The sequence below is a fragment of the Vulpes vulpes genome, chromosome 3 (genome assembly GCF_048418805.1).
Source record: "Vulpes vulpes isolate BD-2025 chromosome 3, VulVul3, whole genome shotgun sequence".
In the NCBI taxonomy this organism is placed as follows: Eukaryota; Metazoa; Chordata; class Mammalia; order Carnivora; family Canidae; genus Vulpes; species Vulpes vulpes.
In genome coordinates this window covers 113,930,486-113,949,063 of record NC_132782.1, presented here as the reverse complement: position 1 = coordinate 113,949,063, position 18,578 = coordinate 113,930,486, and the positions used below count along the sequence as shown (strand labels likewise).

The following is an 18,578-nucleotide window of genomic DNA, read 5'->3' as shown; positions in this document are numbered from 1 at the left end:
CAGACAAGGGTGACAGCCTGGATGCACAGTGTCCTGGCCTCCGGAGTGGCACCTCTGGCCATACCTGCCCTGAGACAGGTTCACGGGGTGGACCAGGTGTCACCTTCTGTCCCAGCTCTTCACTCCCCAGTGTGATGGAAGAACTTGGCCAGCTGCCTATTCATGGAATGAAGACCCGCTAATAACAATCCCTACAATCCCTACCTTCCACGGGGGGGGGGGTGGGGGGTGTGAGGGGGTGGCGAAGTGCCTAGCACTGCAAACTCCCAACAATTGCAAAGTTTTCTGTCAATGCCCTGGACAGAAACAGCAGTCATTTGGGATCCTGCCAGGCTGGCCAAGAAGGAGCACGAGGGAGGGACCCTGTCTAACTTGGGCTGGGGGATCTGCAGAACAGACCCAGTGGGGCCCCAGCTTGGCCAAACGCCACATCATCTCTCCAGCTTCTTCCCACCCCTGGCCCCAAAGCAAACGGGCCGGAAACAAGTCCGCTGGGGAGACCCCGGAGTGTGAAGGCTGAGTGAGCGCCCTTGGAATGACCGAGAGTAAGCGGCAGAGATGTCCCTACCCCCTCATGCTGGCCTGCGGGCCCTGGCCTCCGGGACAAGGGCCTGGGGGGCGGGGGGGCAGAGGCCTTCCCCGCCCTGTCAGGGAGGCTAAAACCCTCTGCAGGAGAGGCCGGCGGCACGGAGGGGGGGGTCACAGGGAAAGGCCCAGTAGCCGCTCTTCGGTCCGAGGGAGTCGGGTTCCCGTCCCCCGAGGGTGGCGGTGCAGCTCCGTCACCCGTTCGCTCCGCGGAGGGCCCGGCGCGGAGGGACGGGGCGGGCCGGTCGGGGTCCTGGGGCTGCAGCGGGGCCCAGCGCAGGGGCCCGGGAGGGGCGGTGCAGGCGGGGGGCGACGGGGCCGCGGGCTCAGCCCCGCTCCAGCAGGTGGGGGGGCGGGGGGCGGGCCCTGCGCCGCGCGGACCAGTGGGCGGGGGGCACCGGCTCGGCCCCGCCCCGCGCGCCCCCGCCGCGGTCGGCGCGCGCTCTCGGGCGGCAGCGGCGGCGGCGGCGGCGGCAGCGGCGGCTCCGGCAGCACCCGGCGGCCTCGGGCGGGGCCGGACGGACAGAGAGACAGAGGGCGCCGGGGGCGCGCGTCCCTCCAGGGCTGGCCATGGAGGGAGCCTCGTTTGGCGCGGGCCGCGCGGGGGCCGCCCTGGACCCCGTGAGCTTCGCGCGGCGGCCCCAGACCCTGCTGCGGGTCGCCTCCTGGGTGAGTGGCCCCGGCCCCCGCCCCCCCTCGCCCCCGCCGCCCCTCGCCCCCATCCTCGCCCCCATCCTGGTCCCCGCCGGCCCCTCCCCCGCCGGCCCCTCCCCCGCCGGCCGCAGGTTTGGGGTGACGTCACCGGGCAGGGCGCGCCCACCTGCGGATGGGGGGGCCGACGGCGCCCGCCGGGACCTTGAGAGGTCACCGGCCGCCGCCCCCGCCTCCAGTCCCCCGAGGTCTGACGCGGCCCCCTGCCTCCGCGCTCGCTCCGTCTTTCCTGTTCTCACGACCTGGAAGCGGACACAGGGGCGGGGACGCGAGTGGGCTCGAGCTCTGCGCCGCAGCACGCGGAGGGACCGTGGGAGCCGAGGGGAGCGGGCGGCGCTTACACCGGCTTCTCCCGCACACACGTTCTCCAGGCTCCTTCCAAGGGAGCTGGCCCTTTCCCAGGCCTTCCAGTTACAGTTGTGTGTGTTTGGGGGTTGGGGGTGCCCTGGGATCCCCCCGGGCGGGGCAGCAAGAAGGGGCTCTGCACTGGGAGGGCTGCCTGGGGGAGGTGCGGGAGGGCCAGATTTGGGGACAGCCCAGACGACTGGGGCATCCCTAGGCCAGGTGGCCAGCTCCTCCTTCCCCCCAGCTCCAGGAGGTGGGTGAGGAGTCTGGGTTTTATTTAGCCAGTGGCACCTGGTGTCCGCAGGACCTACGCCCTGGTCTTCAGGAGAGAGATGCCCAGGGTGGAGCAATTAGGAAGTAGGAACCCTGTGTTCTGGTGCCAGCTCCGCTCCGACCTGTGGACCACTCTGGGCGGACATGTCCATGCCCTGCACCTGGGCTTCCCTCTGACACCATCTCAAGGAGCTGGAGAGGGAGAGGAGAGAAATGAAGTTGAAACTGGAGGTCTTTTTTTAGAAACATGGGGCTGCCCAGAGTTGAAGGAGCAGCATCTGGTTTAAAATGATTGTGGTCCAGAAGCGCCTGGTTGGCTCAGTCTTTCGAGCATGGGACTCAGGGTCATGAGTTCAAGCCCCACATTGGGCATGGAGCCTACTTTAAAAAAATAAAGTGTAAAATGACTGTGTTGCACCATTTACCTGCCTTCCACCCCTTGTGGTAAGGGGATGCTGAAGTTGACTGAACCCCGGAGGTCAACAGTATCACCTTTCTTTTTTTTTTTTAATTAATTAATTTATTTATTAGAGAGGGAGAAAGAGAGTGGGGAGGGCAGAGGGAGAGTGAAAATTTTGAGCAGACTCCCTGCTGAGCTGAGCTGAGCACGGAGCCCTACTCTGGGCTTGATCCCATGACCCACAGGATGACGACTTGATCCGAAATCATGAGTCAGGCCCTCAACTGACTGAGCCACCCAGGTGCCCCAACAGATCACCCTCTGAGCCCAAACACTTATGGTGCGACACTCAGTCGCTTGGGCTGTTATCCCTTGGGTGCTGGGTGGGCATTATTTTCCTGGCCCCAACACTGCATGCACTTTACTCGGCATGTTAGGAAGCAGGGCCCCACAGCTTCCAGGTGCTAGGGGTGGGTTTGGTGCCGGGCCTGGGAGACAGTTGTGCCACTGTGCCGGCTCTGCTCCCCCTGTGCTCTGGCCCCCTCTTCTCCGCCCCTCCTCCCACAGCGCCACCCGCTGGAGCCTAGAATCACTGGTCCAGGTGAAGCCTCGTGTTCCTACTTCTGGAGGGGCCCCGCACAGGACCAGTGACCCAGTTTGAATGTCAACCCCATCTTTTATCAGCCAAATGATTTCGCTAATTGGGGCCCCACCTCCCCATCATAAAGGGGATCACAGTGAGCCCTTGTGGTTTGGGGGGAGGATTCTACCAGGAATGCAGGTCAAGAAGAGGTTTTTTAAAAAAATAATAATAAATAAATAAAAAAAGAAGAGGTTTTAAGCATAGTGCTGGGCATAGTAGATACTCCATAGGACATGCGATCCATAATTTTTAAGTGCGCGGGGGAGGGACTGAGGGAGGGGTGCCCCCGAAGCCCCCGTCCACAGATGGGCCCCGCGCGGCAGGGAACGTGGAGACCGGCTGGAGGGCATGAGCACCGCGGTGGGTGACAGCGGGAAGGAGACCCCCGCGGGGCCCTGAGCGCCGCCCGCCGCCCGCAGGTGTTCTCCATCGCCGTCTTTGGGCCCATCGTCAACGAGGGCTACGTGAACACCGACAGCGGGCCCGAGCTGCGCTGCGTCTTCAACGGGAACGCGGGCGCCTGCCGCTTCGGCGTCGCGCTCGGCCTCGGGGCTTTCCTTGCCTGCGCCGCCTTCCTCCTGCTCGACGTGCGCTTCCAGCAGATCAGCAGCGTCCGCGACCGCCGCCGCGCGGTGCTGCTGGACCTGGGCTTCTCAGGTGGGCGGGGCGGGGCCTGCCGCGCGTGTGGAGGCGTGGCCGGCGGTGGGCGGGGTTTCTGGGCTCCGCGGGGGCAGCGCTTTGCCGAGCGAGGGGGGCGGGGCTTGCGCGGGGCCGTGGTCCGGGGCGGGGCCTCGGCGCGGGCTCCCCTGACCCGCCGCCTGCCCGCAGGGCTCTGGTCCTTCCTGTGGTTCGTGGGCTTCTGCTTCCTCACCAACCAGTGGCAGCGCACGGCGCCCGGGCCCAGCACGCTGCAGGCGGGAGACGCGGCGCGGGCCGCCATCGCCTTCAGCTTCTTCTCCATCCTCAGCTGGGTGAGTGCGGCCGCGGGGCCGGGCCGGGGTGGGGTGGGCGGGGTCGGTGCTGGCTGACCCGGGCTCCCCCTCAGGTGGCGCTCACTGTGAAGGCCCTGCAGCGGTTCCGCATGGGCACGGACATGTCGCTCTTTGCCACGGAGCAGCTGGGCACCGGGGCGGGTCAAGCCTACCCCGGCTACCCGGTGGGCAGCGGCGTGGAGGGGACGGAGACCTACCAGAGCCCTCCCTTCACCGAGACTCTGGACACCAGCCCCAAGGGGTACCAGGTGCCTGCCTACTAGTGGCTGGCAGGCCCCCACCAGGGTTCCACGGCTGCCACCAAGCCAGGGTCCAGGGTTTCCCGGGACCCCCCTCAAGTCCTCCTGGCCTAGCGCCAGGGACAGAGAGGGTGGCCACTGAGGGCCGTCTGGGGCCAAGAGAGGGTAGCCCCCAGGGTGCCTAGACTGCCCCCCACCCCACATTCCCCCTGTCCCTTTAGTCGCTGACCCCAGGCCTGAGGTCGGGATGTGCAACCCTGGACATGTGTCCTCCAGCCTAGTGGATCAGCCTGGGAGGGGGCCATTTCCCTGGTGAGCCAGCTAGCCTGTGGCTCACCTGTCCACCCTGGGGTTAGGGGTCTCGCTGCCCTCCGTAGCTAGGGCGGGGGCTGGCCCCGGGAGCACGGGCACTGTTCCCACCCCATGTCCCCCGGGGCCGTGACCGTCCCTGCTCGTGTTGTGGCGGTTCACCCCGTGGGGCTGTGTGCACACTGCCCGGAGCCTCCAAGCGTTTGCTGTCACAGGCTCACTAGAGTAGCCTGGTCCCGGTGATGTTGTGATTGTGGTCAGGTCTTCGGGCTTCACCTCATAGTTCCCTGCAAGCAGCCCCGCTGTCCGTGGCCCCTGATCCTGTCCTGACTTGCCTAGGCCCAGGAGCCTGCCCGGGTGTGGGCACTTTTGGCTAGGAAGGCACAACATGGCTGCATACAGGCCTGGGCACCGGCCCTCTCCACCCCAGCAAGAAGGTCTTGTCCCAGGGAGGCTTAGGACACCTGGGGACCTGGCAAAACAGGCCCCTCACAAGGAAGGAGGCCTGAGGTTGCACATGCCCACCATGCCCTGGACATGGCCCATCTGTGCAATCCCTTTTTCCCTTGGCTTCCTGGACCAGCCCCTCAGCACCCTGCCCTGTACTCAGTTTTAAGGCACAGCCTGAGGTTGGGGTCCCTCTGTATAGCTGACTACTCATGCATTGCTCGAAGCTGGCTTTTCACATTCTGTCAATACCAAATGCGGTTGCCACCTTCCATTCTCGCAGACAGGCGCCTCCCTGTGGAGTTGCAGTTGGGTGACAACCCTGTACATTGTAGCATAGACCAATTCTGTGTGGGTATTTAAGTGAACATGTTTACAATTTTTGTATATATCGATCTTTCTCTCCCTCTTCTGAAAGAGCAATCCGTGATTGTGTATCTTCAGTGTCCCATGTTTCAACTGCAATTTCTTTACAATAAAAGACTGTGAGTTTACCTGGCACAGACACTGCTTGCAGAGTCGTTTCTACCCCTGCCCCGTGGGTGCCCAGAACCCAGGAAGGGGCAGCAGGTGGAGACTGGGCTGATGCCCTTCTTCTGAGGGTCCCTGAGGCCCCCACCACACATCCCCCTGCCGTGCCGCTGGACAGCTCAGAGTAGACTCTGAAATGCTGGGGGAGATGCCCATCTCTCCTGTTGAGAACAGCAGGAGGATCATTTCCTGTTGCGGCACATGTCTCGGCTCCTTCCTCAGTCCACCGGTTGAGCTTCATCCCACATTCTTCAAGGATAGTTTTATTGGGAACATAAATGTCAAGTCCTGTTGCTTACAGCTTTGAAAGGATTCCAGCATGCTCCTTTAGGATCCTGTACTGTTGACCATTACTGTTTGTATTTCTCCGTAGGCTATCTGCTTTTTCTATTTGGTAAAATGTATTAAGGTTTTTTTTTTTTTTTTTTTTTTTTCCTGAGTTGTGTTCTGTCGAGATGTGGCTTTTCAAAGAATTATCCTAGTTAGTGTTTTTTTTTTTTTCTTTTTTGGAACAACCGTTTAAGATTTTATTTATTCATGAGAGACAGAGAGAGAGGCAAAACACAGGCAGACGGAGAAGCAGGCTCCTGCAGGGAGCCCAATGTGGGACTCAATTCCAGACCCCGGGATCACACTTTAAACCAAAGGCAGGTGCTCAACCACTGAGCCACCCAGATGTTCCCGAACAACCATTTTTAAGTAATCTCCACATTCAATGTGGGGCTTGAATTCACAACCGAGTCTGTGATCAAGAGGCACACCCTCCTCCGACACAGCGCACTGGGTGCCAAGTGTGTGTTCAGTTTTCTTTCTCCATTGCGCGGAAATGCGGTCATTTCTCCACACATCACCACCTTCTGTTTTGGGACCCCAGCATGTGCTCCGTGCAGCTTCCAGAGCCGTTCCTCAGCCAGCTAACTCAGCCTCTGGAGATTTCCCCAGCTTCGTCTTGCTTGCTTCTGAACCCAGCTACTGGGTTGTTTTTGTTTTGATTAGTTATTTGCTCATTTCTAAGATTTCTAACTAGTTAATAACATCCTGGCTGAGGGCAAGCGGCCTGAGAAGCATCCCTGGGGCTGGAATGCTGGCTTTGCCACATCCAGGCAGGGCTGTCTGGGGGAAATGTTCCAACTTGTCTGTGCCCCAGGCCCCTCTTCTGTAGTTCCAGTCACGGGGGTGGGCGGAGGAGCCCGGCCGGCACACGGGCAGCCCCGAGCAGGGCTGGCACACAGCAGGCACCGCTTCAGTGCTGCCTCGTGCGACTGTGGTCCTTGCTTCGTCAAGAAGAGCTCGTTTTCAATGTGGTCAAAGACATACCCCATTCTCCCGATTAGTCTTCTGTGGCGCTGGCTGTCCTCGGGTCTGCAAAGGCAGGGGGACAGCTGCAGGCGCCACTGGTAACCCAGGGAAGGCAAGTGGCTCTACACGGCCCAGTGGAGGGTGAGGAGGGTGAAGGCTCTCGTGTGCGGTTGGGCCGAGCCCGGCCATCACCCACCATCACCCATGAGCACCGCCGCGGTCCCAGGCACAGGCAAGCAGCGCCACGCACCCCCAGCCCCTCATCATCATGGGTCCCCCCTTCCTCACGTGCAAAGACATGTTTCTTCTCACGTAAGGACATTTCCTTTGCCTTATTTGGATGTGGCTAGAACTGTGTCTACAACTGTTTTTAAGATTTATGTGTGTTTAGGGCAGAAAGCAGCGATTTCTCTGGTCCCCTTTCAGAATACGGAGTCCAAATAGTTAAGCGCCCATTATTTCCTGCAGAATTTCACATGCTTGTTCCACTGCTTCTGAAGTGCTCTTACCTGTGAGAGCTCTTTACTAGTCTGCGGGTGCAAACCTTGAGTCTGGGGGCTCCCACGTCCTGGAAGGAGGCTTTTACTGGGGACATGAGCACAGGGCAGACATGGCTGTGTCTATTCCTGGAAGGCCCGGGCAGCGCCAGACCTCCAGGACCGGGCCCCAGGCCCAAGCCGGCTGCCGCTTCCTGAGGGCAGAGCTCAGCTGCCCAGCTCTGCGCATGCCTTGTCCCCCACCCCCGCTGGCCCTGGCTGCCCACCAGAGCCGGAGCGTCTTCACAGCGCCGAGTCCTCCGGGCTCCAGGGCGACCTGGGAGGGCAGAGAGGCTCAGAACACCAGCTCTGTGCATTATTGCAAAATAAATTTATTTGAAGATACACGGTCTTATAAAAGGTCAGAGGCAATTTGAGATCGCAGATTCAGTTTGTCTCATACAAAGATACAACTTCAAGTAGCACAATTTTGTGTCTGCTTTTAATCCTGAACGTTCTTGAATCACGAAAACAGCCAACTGTTTACACAACACCCTCAACATCTGACGCCAGCACTGGTGGGCCTGCAGCTTCTGGCTCCCTGAAGAGGGCTGCTGTCGCCACCGGCTCTGATGGGCACAGATAGGTTCCCGCATCCCGGCCTTTCCCTCCCCTTGCACCTTCCAAAAGCATGAGAATACAAACCAAGCCCAGCCCACCACTGAGGCAGAGGTCTTCGCCCCGTTCCCAGGAGGAAAGCGGATGCACTCCTACGCGGTGGTGTGCCGACAGGACAGGGTGGGCCCTCCTGGCGACCCCCGGTGGGCGGGCTGGCTGAGGGGCCTCAACAGGCGGCCTCACCTGGCTGCGTGGCAGCCCGGAAGGAGGAAGGAGGAAGGAGGCTCGTGGGTGTGGCAGCTCCTGCCCATGCTGGCAGCAGCTACGTGAGGATCCTGGCAATGGCTTGCAGGGAGGGAAAGTCGTTGTCCTGGGCAGCGTGCAGGGCCTGGTGGCTGCTGACGTCACCGTGTGCGAGCACCTGCTGGCAGGTGGGGCACACACAGCAGTCCAGGCCCGCCCCCCGGGAGCCAGCCTGCCATGCGTTCTTCTTGCTCTTCTTGGCCTTGGTGCCCGGAGGCCTCTCCCGGCCTCGGAAGTGCGTGTGTGCGGAGAGCAGCTCCTGCTGCTTGGCTGTGTCAGGCAGAAGCACCAGCAGCTCGTTGAAAATCTTCTGGAAGTTCTCCCCAAGCAGGTCGCGGCAGCTCTTGTAGTACTGGGCTGCAGAGATCACGCCCTGCCACCCAGAGCCAAAGCCAGTCATGCCCAGGCCAGGCCCGAGCCCCCATGGTGGCCACGCCGGCCCCCCACACCCCTGCCTGGCTGACCTGTCGGAACTCCCCCGAGTGGCTCTTGAACTGGCCAAAGCGGGCCTCGTCACTCTGCAGGAAGTCCTTGATGGACTGGATGAGCTGCAGGTTCCTCTCCCGGAAGTTCTCGGGCACCAGGTAGGCCTGTGGCACAGGTGTCAGCCTGGGCCTGGGGGTCGGGAGATGGGGAGGAAGTGAAGGCTTACAGCTTTGGGGTGGCCCCAGGTGAGGGCACTCCCTGGCCTCCAGGGCACCGGGCTGGGCAGCCCACCCACACTTACGCTTTCGTGGTGGTGGCAGTGCTGGGGACACAGGCCGGGTGTGGGCTAGGCAGGAGGCCCGAAAAGCCAGGGGGTGGCTTGCTGACCGGGGGCACCAGGCCAGGGGGAGGCGGGGGTGGAGTGCCCTTTAGGAGCACCACAGCGTTGAAGCCTGCAGGGGACGGCACAGCGACACCGGGCGTGAGTCTTGCTGGCTGAGCAGGGCCAGCCCTCTGGCTCCCACCTCCCACCTACTGCTCCCCAGCCCCCCAGGCCAGGCTTCATCCACAAGCCACACCTCCGCCGCACCTCAGCCCAGGGCCTCAGGAGGCCAGAAGCCAGCACGTGCTCCCTGACAGCAATCCTGGCCTAGGGTGACTCACTCCCCCGCCTCCAGAAGGCACTGGGATCGCAGGGGGCCAAGAGACATGGAGGGTCAGTGGGCGGCTCCTAGCGGTGCCACCAGGCTTCCAAGGCAGCTGATCCACCATGCAGTGGCCCTCTCGCTGCCTGCTGGCCGGGGACTGCCCCCCAGCACAGCCCGAGGGAGCACCCCCTCCCAGATGCCCAGGAGCAGGCCAGAGCCAGACACACGTACCTGGGGGAGGGGGCATCCTGGGGGGGCAGGGCACCCCGAGGGCTGGGAAGTCCTCCTGGGCTGGGGGGCAGGGGAGGGGCCCCAGGGGCCGCGGGAGCCCAGGAGGCTCCTTGGGCGTGCTGCGAGCTGGCACGGGCCCTTCCGTGTGTCCATTGACGATGAGGGCAATGGGCCCCTCAGCTCTGCCGGTGGTCGTGGCTGGGACCTGCTCAGCCGCCAGAGGCCCGTCTCTGTCGGGGAGCGGCGGGGGCGGTGACGCGGCCCCTGGCTTCTCTGAGCCCACCTTTTTCTTCTTGCCGACCTTGGTGACGGTCTGGGTAGAGGCCAGTGCCAGCAGGGAGGACACGGCGACCGTGGTGGGGACGCTCCGCAGCTCCTGGGCCGTGAGCCCGCTACGGCCGTCGTCCTCCTCCTCGGAGGGCACCGGCCCGCCCTTCCTGCCGCCCTTGGCCCCCTTGCCAGCCTTCCTGGGGGGCTGGGTGCTCCCGCCAGCAGCCTGGGCCCCCGCACTGGGATGCGCCACCTTCTTGTTGCCGCTGCTGTTCCAGGCAGAGATGAGGCTGGTGGGGGCAGTGCTGGGCTTGGAGGCGGACACCAGGGCGGGGAAGTCATCCTCCTGGAAGGCACTCCTGCCCCTGGCAGGGACCGGGTAGGCCAGTGCGAGCCCCAAGGGGCCCAGGGCTACCGCAGCGGAGCTCAACGAGGAGGAGGTGGAGGCGCAGAGGCTTGGGAAGTCTTCATCCTTGAGCTTAGAAGAGGGGGCTGGGAGGGTGCTAAGCCCGGGAGGGGAGTGGCGTCAGTGCCTGTGGGCCCTAGCCTGCCCCACACCCACCCTGTGGAGGAGCCCCGCACCCTCACCCCAGTTCCACACGAGTGTACCTTGGAAGGGTGGCCCCCGTGGCTGGGCTGGTCGTGGGGAGGCCCTCTTGGCTCACGGGACCGTTTGGTGAGGCTTCCTTGAGGCCTACGAAACGCAAAAGGACCTGCAATCAGAGCTGTGTCCAGCGGGTTGGAGTAGCCCGCCCAGGGTGAGCCCAGGACTCTGGCCTGTCCGTGCAGGCAGCATGCTGGCTGGGAGCCGGCCGCTCACCATCCAGGCGCTCGCCAGGCAGAGCCAACTCACCTGGACCTTCGCCCTGAGTCCGGGCTGGGCGCGGGGGGCCTCGGAGCTCCTCGAGCCCCCGCAACCCTGCCTCCTCGTTCTTGGGCCTGCCGCCCTCCTCCCGGTCCTCACTCTTGCGTTTCTCCTGCTGTGGCTGCTGCTGCTGCTGCGCGGCCACCGAGGCCCGGATGGCAGCTGCCACTTCCCGGTCCTCTTCTTCCCTGGGAGGGGGAGGCCTTCAGGATGGGCAGGGCCTGGGACGATGGTGGTGCGCCAAGCGAGGAACTGGGGAGGGGCCTCCCCCACCCGCCCCAGGCCTGGGCCCCCGGAGCTGTCCTGGGACCTTATAGCCAGGGCCAGCTTGCCCTCGCCGGCAGGAGAGCGGCCACAGTAGGACTCCCGAGCCAGCCGGACTCAGGCTGGGGGCTCCCGGGCAGCACGTGGGCCCAGTGCTTGGGGGGCCGGGGGCCGCCATCTCACCAGATACTGGGGATGGCACCTGGCCTGAGCACGTGCTTGCAGCACGAGTGTTTCGTGACACAACCACAACGAACCCCCAGCGACACAGGCCCCTCTCTCCATCCCCGCCTGCAGGGTCCTGCTGTCCTGGCTCGAAGTAGAGAGAAAAGGAGGGAACGTGGGCTCACTCAGGACACTACACGGGCCCTGCCGCCAAGCCAGGGACACCAGACAGCCAAAGTCCCCTGGTCCCCGTGTGTGGTCCCAACCCAGCTGCCGGCCGCCGCCACCGCCTCAGGGTGGTGCCAGAATGTCAGCGGCACGCAAATCCTCCCACCTCTTGTACCTCCAGCTTCCGCGCCGGCTCTGCTGGGCTCCGCGACCGCTGGTCCGGCCTGAACGGCCCTGGCGGTTGTACCTGTCCACCTCCTCATAGTCCTCGCCCCCAATGACCCCTGTGGCCGGCATACAGCCTGTCACAAGCCAGACCGAGGCCAGTACTCCAGCGCGCAGAGCCGACCTCCCCACCCCCAGGGCACAACCCCCACACAGCAGGCACGCAGCCGTCCTCCCAGCCCAGGGGCCCCCACCCTGCACCCCCGGATGGCAGGGGGCACAGAGATCCCTGGGCTCGTAGCCTGCTCAGACGCTCAGGGCGCCTAGGGGCCAGGTGATGCAGGCTCCACAGGCTCAACACGCAACGGGTCAGACGGGGACCCGGGTGTGAGTCTGCAGACCGCGGGGCGGGGGGGCGGGGGGGGCGGGGGCTGAAGCCTGGGGGCCCCGCTCGCCAGAAGGGAGGCCCTGCTGGCTCACCCTCGCTCCGGCGCGAGTGCCGCGGGGCGTAGCTGAACTGCAGGTCGATCTGGCGGTTCTGGCGGGCCTCGGCACGGCTCCGGCTGTGGCAGGCCGTCCTGTGGGCCTTGAGGTCAATCTCGGTGCGGAAGGCGTGGGTGAACTGCTCCGAGCTGCAGCGGCCCTCCTCACACAGGAAATGCTTCTCCCGGAAGTGCTCGCGCAGATAGGCGTAGTCGCTGGGGGGGCCGAGGTGTCAACAGGAGCCCGCGGGGCCCCGCCACCCCGGCCTGCAGCCCTGCCCAGCCTGCTCTGGCACCCGGGGCCCGCGCCCACCTGTAGTAGTCCTGGGCCCCATCTGAGTCACAAAAGTGGCAGAAGTAGTGGTCGCGGCGCAGGTGTTTGAGCAGCTCGTCATTGTCCAGGTAGCGCTCGTCACAGAACTTGCAGAGCGGGTGCCCGCGGTGTGACGTGTCGTCGGGGTCCCCCTGCATGCGGTGCCGCGCCAGGTCCTTGCGCGAGTACCATTTGCGCTCGTACGTGAATATCTGTAGGAAAGAGGGTGCTGGGCACGGGCCAGCCCCTTCCCGCGGCCCCACGACAACAGGGCTCCCTCAGTCTCCCCCCGCTCCTGGCCCCCGCACACACACCAGGAGCACCTCCCTGCCTGGCCCGTGTATGAGACGAGAGCTGGCGGGGGACACACGAACACCCAGGGGCCCAGGTCCCATGCCCGGCTCTCCCCAGGGCGCACCTTGAGATGTTTGAGGCACAGCTTGCAGCAGAAGAGCTCATGCTGCTTCCGCATGTGCTGCTCCAGGTCCCCAAAGAGGCCGAATGGCGGCAGCTCAGGGCACTGTGGGCACTCATGCTGAAGCAGCTGCCTGGAGAGACACCGAGGCCCCCCGACCCCGCAGGTACTCAGTGTCGCCACCCAGAGCGAGCCCTGGCACCTCCCGCCGCCCCTGCATACACCCCTGCATGCACCCCAGGAGCAGGAGCCAGGTGGACGGGAGCTCCAACCACAGAGCCAGGGCTGCTCCCGGCCAGGACCCAAATCCCACAAGGCTGCAGGATGCACACAACGGGGCCCAACCGGGGGCCACTCCCTCACCTGGAGGAGGATCATGCCCGGGACAACAATACCCTCGACAGGGCTTCCTCACCACGGGTAAGAGCCCAACTCCCAGGAACTCGTGTGCGCCTCACAGGGCCCAGAGAGCAGGCTCTGTGCCCACACCCGAGTGCTTTCCCTGAACTCCCCCACTGCTCAGTCTCTCTGCCACCCCAGGAGAGGTGCTATGAGCATCTCTGTTCTAGGAGGAGACCTAGGACAGGCCCTGACCTGGGCGCCGCCCCCTCACCCACCCGGGGCTGGGCCCATCCCCAGCAGACCACTGCCCACAGGCCCTTGGGAGCCCGGGTTGAGGATCCCTCTCACCTGTATAAGGCAAAAACTTTTCCATCAGCGAAGTAGATGTCATACTTCTTCTCGTGCTGCAGCTGGTGGAGCGGGATTGTGGCAAAGGCAGGAAGCTTCTTCCCAAAGACCACCTGGAACCAAAGTGAGATGGGGCTGGTGAGCAGGGCCGTGGACGCCCGGTGAGAAGGCTGAGGCGGGCCCCCCGCGGGCAGCGCCCTCTGCCAGCCTGGGCTGCTTGCGCTCCTCTCCTCACCTGCAGCACAGCCACCTGGGGTTAAGGGGGGGGGGGGTACGACATAACACCCAGCCTCGCCACCAGGGGGCAGCAGGCTCCCCACTCATCCACAGCCCTACCAGAGGAATGGAGGTCACTGCCCCGGAGCAGTGACCCCCAGGGCAGTGACCCCTGGGCGGGTAGCGACAGAGACCACATGGTCTGGCAAACCAGGGCTTAATCACATGGGTGCTGACACAGGGTGGCTCTCACGAGGCGGAGGGAGAGATGCGGTCCAAGAAGCAGCAATGGAAACAATGCCACCCGGACAAGCCATGTGACGATGCGTCAAGGCCTAGCCACCCCGTCCACCTGTGATGCCACGGGAGAGGGGGTGCCCCCACAGGACTTGGTCACAGCCCCTGGCCGCCTCCTGCCTGTTAACCAGCTGTCAGGGGTGCCGACACCTGTGCAGCCTGGCTGTTTCCCAGGGGTCTCAGGCACGTCCAGGTACAGCCCACCATGCTGCCCCTGTGCACAGGACCCTCTCACAGGCTCAGGTCTCCCCTCTGCGCCAGCAAGGGCACTGCTCCCTCCAGGGCTCCCTCCCCTCTGCCCCCCCCCCCCCATTCTCCGTCTCATCACGCCCAGTCTGCACCTCAGCTCAGAGTCCTCATCTTGGGAAGGGTCATGTCAAGGTCATCCCTGCTCTGTTTAGGCTCAGCTAGGCTCGGCCAGGGAGGGTGTCTGGGATCAGAATGGCCATGAACTTGGGAAAGCACAGGCCGGCTGGCGAGAACGGGTGGACACCCCGCCCCCCAGCTGCAGGATGGTTAAGACTGGTTCCCTGGACGTCTGAGCAAGAAGCTGGGGAGTCAGTGTCCACTTCTGATGACACAATGGGGAAGAGCTAGCTGACCCCCAAGCCCCCCACAGGAGCCCAAGGGAGGCAGCATGGTCCAGCCACAACCATCTTGGGGGATGGAGGAGGATGAGCAGTGCCCCAGCACGCCTTTTGTCCCATCATCATGTCCGGGCAGAGTAAACGGACCCTGGCCCTGGGCGGACTTTGGGTGGGTGCCTCACTGCAGCCGCGCTCCTGTGGTTTCCCTCCCCCGGGTTTGTTCCCCAGGCCCTGGGACCTCTCACTGGCCTCTCCTCCCAGGGCCTGCCCTCCCACTGCCCACAAGGGTGCCTTTCCAGTCCCCACCCCAGGTCCTACTGCTTCTTGGGGGTGGGGGGAGCAGTGAGAGGGCCAGGTCCACAGGCACAGGGCCACGCTGGCTGCTGGTGCAGGTGCTGCTGGCCGACCACAGATCACCCGGTCTGCTGTGGAACCGAAGCTGGGACTCAGGGCCCTGGTTGTGCTGAGGCCACACAGGCAGCAGATTTAGGAGCCCCAGTGCCCGCCCACGAGGTGGCTAGACAAGCAGCCTGCAAGGGAACCCCCAGCCAAAAAGCATCCAAGTCCAGGCGACTCAGCTAAGGAGCAACTTCCTTCCCCAAAGGAAACCCGTGCAAGATGCCACTGTTACCACTGTCTCTGTGGCTCCAGCACCTTCCTCTGAGAGGTCTGCTCTGATCCACCTTGTGGGGGTGTCACTGTGGGCACCCTCTCTGTGGACCGGGGTGGGGTGCACTTCTCAGGACGGACCGCCAGGCTGCTTGCGCAGCAGTCTGATGGGGCGGCCAGCGCTAGGCACACCTGAGCCAAGCCAGAAGACGGGGACACTGGGTTGGCTCAGAAAGGGATGGGAACCACAGCAAGAGGTTGAGGAAAGGAAATGCACAGAGGTTCAAAGCTGAGTTTGCCTGAGAAAGAGGGCGGGAAGGCTTGGAGCTGGTGGGCGGGAGTGAGGAAATGCTAACAGCCCCTCCTAGACAGGCTGTAAGACCAGGACTGGGCCTCAAGGCCTGCACCGGTGTCCAGCCCAGCATTGATCAGACAAGAGGATGGCAGTGCCACTTGGTGTGGCCAGCATCCCTGCCTCTGGCAGAGATGAATGGCGAAACCGAGTAGCTGGACAAGGACCAGGACACGGTGGCTCAACCTGGGATCCAACCAGCAGAGCCCGAGACCCACCCACCCTGGTGACCACGCTGATGGGAGAGGGTCATGGATCCGAGGACAGAAGTACAGGCCAGGCCTAGACACTTGAGGATGGGCCATCCTGGGAAGCCCCTGGGTAGACCAGGGAGTGGATGTCCAAAGGGGTAAGGGCACCCCTCGGTGGGCCCCAGAATGGCTGGGCCAGTCCTGAAGAGAGGGAGAAGGAGATGGGATGACAGCCCTGCTTGGACCCCCACAGGGGTGGGTGTGTGATCCGGGGCTTTGTTACTGGCTGCTCCCAGTACACAGTGGGCGCTCGCTAAGTGAGTGGAAGAGGGGATGGGCAGTGCCAGCAGTGACCACTGGCAAGAGTGAGCCGGCGGTGAGGGAGGGCAGTGAGGGCCCCGCCTAGGAAGCACAGGCCCCAGGGGAGCCCGGGTGGACCAGGCCGGTGGGGAGGCGCCCTGACACCAGCAAAGCAAGAATGGTCAGCGGTCCCGCCCCCTGACCTGCCATCAGCCTCCCTTCCCACGTCTTGCCTGTGAAGTGGAAGGGAGGCCTGACTAGCTCGGACACAGCAGCCCGGGCACACCTCTGTGACACAGATGGGCATCGGGGCAGGGTAGAGAGCAAGACTGGAATCTTCCGTCAGAAGAAAACAGACCATGGGCAAGGTGAGACCAGGAAAGACAGTGGGCGGGGGGCCTGACATTGATCTTGACGGGGAGCCGGCCTGGCCTCCACCCCGAGCACCTGCTGGGCAATCTAGCTCCATCTGGCTCTATGCCTGACCAGCAGCTGCAGGGCTGCTCTGCGTCTGCTCTTTGCAATGAACGCCTGCCTCACAGCGGGCACAAGCAGCCCTGAGTCGAGGCGTAGGCCTGTTCCACGCAGCATCTTGGCACGCTTTCCTTGTGGTTTTAACAAAGACTTGGTCCCATAAGAGAGAACAGGGCAGAGGTAGGGTTCAGGGGCTGGCAGTAGTTGTGGGGTTCCCTAACGGACACAGGACACTCAGAAGACAGTGCAGAACTCAGCAAAGGAACACGGAGAGCTAGGGTGGAGCTGCAAGTTCAAGAGTGGGAGGGAAGCAAGATGAATAGAGAGACTTATCATCTCTCAAAGTTCCCAGGACACCCTCCCGCTGCCCAGGAATTCAGGCCAGGCCCAAGAGGATGCCAGAATCGGCCAGAGGCACCCAGTGCCAAAGCACACCCCAGCAGGAGCCTGCTGACAGCTCATGTCAACACCCCCTTGCCACAGAGCCCTGGGAGGGTGTGGGACCCACAGGGAGTGAGAGAGGCCAGACGCTGGCTGTAATCACCACACATAGGTGTCTGCTCACCTCCCAAGTGAGACTTGCAGCCCCGGCCTTCCTGGAAGAGAACTAGAGGTGCACTGGGAAACCTGGCTCTTCCAGAGTTAGCTCACGCCATCCAGGACGGGCCGGCATGGCAGCCTCTGGCAAAGCTAGAAGGTGCTCACTCAGCCACAGGCCCAAGGTTTCCCGGACGACTGCACCCCAGATCTCTCCCAGGTCCGTCTCTGGCCACCCTGTTAGGCTGACCGTGTCTCCAACTGTCTTTTCCTGATAAAGCACAGAGTAGGTGTCCAAGGAGAGCTCGTGGAATCAGAGCGTCACCCTGGCTCCCCTACCACGAATGCCTACCCAAAACAAGAACAAAAAGAAAGAGATGAAACAAAGAAAAAAAAAGAAAAAGAAAAAGAAAAACACAAGTAAAGAGACCTTGTCCCCAAGAATGCCATTCCTGCGTCACTTCTAGGAAGAAGAAAGCTTCCCTGGCAGATGTCAGGAGCCCAAGCTTTCCACGAACAACCAGAAGAATCTCCCAACGCTGGAAAAACACACCTCAAAGCAAACCTGGGGTCTGCGGGCCCGGTGCTCGGAGCCAGCGGGTGGCATTACGGGGAGGAGAAGGGGGGACAGCTCCGGGGCCCTCCGACCCCCTCCAGGGCTTCCGAGTCCGGGCAGGGTAGGCAACACCCCCAGCCTCTCTTGCAATCGGCAGGGAGGGGGGAGAACTTCACAACAGCACTTTTATCCCGATTCTCAAGAATCCTAAGGAAACCTCGAGGGTCCCGCCTCCCCCTCGGTGGGCAGGTCTGGGCGCCGCGGGCCGCACGAGGTGGAAGCTGCAGCGTCAGGAGGGCCCGGCGGCGACACCCGCGGGGCCCGGGCACCCAGCTGGGCCCTCCGCCTGCAGGGCGGCCGCCCCGGGCTCCGGCCCACGTCCCCCCTCCCCCGCCAGGGCCCCAGGAGGCAAAGCCCCCAGACGGGCAGGTCCGGTTGCCGCTGCGCCCAAGCCCCTTCCCAGGCCCGGCGGGAACCGTCCCCGTGCGGAGCGCTCCCTCCGCGAGCCGGCGGCCCGGCCCCGCGGGCCCCGCCGGACACAGGAAGGCAAAGTCCCCTTCCGGCCGCGCCCCGCGCCCGCCCCGGCGCCCGAACGCGCGGCCCCGCCGGCCCGACGCACCTGGCGCAGCTCCTCGCGGCACACAGCGCAGTAGCGCTGCTCGCACAGCACCCGCATCTTGGTGGAGCAGCGGCAGCACACCGGGTGGTCGCAGCGGCCCAGCGCCGTGGCCTCCAGGTCCCCGCAGCACAGCACGCAGCTCCCGCCGCCCCGCTCCGGCGCCGCCGCCGCCTCCAGGGCCGCGCGCCGCCCCTCGCCGCCCGCCGCCGCCGCCATGGTCAGGGCTGCGGGCCCCTCCGGCCGGCGCGGCGCGGCCTGGCTCCCAGCGGGCCCGCCCCTTCCGGCTACGTAAGCGCCCCGCCCAGCAACGGCCCCGCCCGGCGGATGCGCGCGCCGCCACTTCCGGCCCGGAGAGGCGCGGGCTGGGGGCGCACGGGTGGGACCTTGGGGCTGGGGGCGCAGGCGGGGCTGCGGGGCTGCGGGGCGTGGGCGGGACCTCGGGGTTGGGGCGCGGGCTGGGGGCGCGCGGGCGGGACCTCGGGGCTGGGGGGGGCGAGGGCTGGGGGGACCGAGGACTTGGGGGGCGCGGGCGGGACCTCCGGGATGGGGGGACGTGGGCTGGAGGCGC

General features: G+C 64.2%; 2 protein-coding genes across 4 annotated transcripts; one reads left to right on the top strand and one right to left on the bottom strand.

Moving 5' to 3' along the window:
• The first annotated feature begins 1,020 nt into the window (after positions 1 to 1,020).
• Positions 1,021 to 5,447, top strand: SYNGR3 (synaptogyrin 3). The gene is made up of 4 exons (XM_072754066.1): positions 1,021 to 1,254; positions 3,377 to 3,614; positions 3,786 to 3,928; positions 4,003 to 5,447. The coding sequence occupies exons 1-4, from the start codon at positions 1,156 to 1,158 to the stop codon at positions 4,210 to 4,212; spliced, it is 690 nt and encodes a 229-aa protein (XP_072610167.1). The 5' UTR covers positions 1,021 to 1,155; the 3' UTR covers positions 4,213 to 5,447.
• A 2,173-nt stretch (positions 5,448 to 7,620) lies between these two features.
• Positions 7,621 to 18,260, bottom strand: ZNF598 (zinc finger protein 598, E3 ubiquitin ligase). Of its 3 annotated transcripts, none has more exons than XM_072754062.1 (12): positions 18,011 to 18,260; positions 13,273 to 13,385; positions 12,586 to 12,715; positions 12,168 to 12,379; positions 11,853 to 12,070; positions 11,374 to 11,491; positions 10,599 to 10,798; positions 10,355 to 10,439; positions 9,476 to 10,248; positions 8,899 to 9,049; positions 8,636 to 8,786; positions 7,621 to 8,544 (listed from the first exon to the last, which is right to left on the bottom strand). In XM_072754062.1, exons 1-12 carry the CDS (start codon positions 18,224 to 18,226, stop codon positions 8,191 to 8,193), a joined length of 2,721 nt encoding a protein of 906 aa, XP_072610163.1. In that variant the 5' UTR covers positions 18,227 to 18,260; the 3' UTR covers positions 7,621 to 8,190. The 3 variants fall into 3 exon arrangements, with proteins under 3 accessions (XP_072610163.1, XP_072610165.1, XP_072610166.1); XM_072754064.1 differs by having other exon boundaries at positions 11,383 to 11,491; XM_072754065.1 differs by lacking the exon at positions 18,011 to 18,260 and adding an exon at positions 17,389 to 17,536.
• Between the last annotated feature and the right edge of the window lie 318 nt (positions 18,261 to 18,578).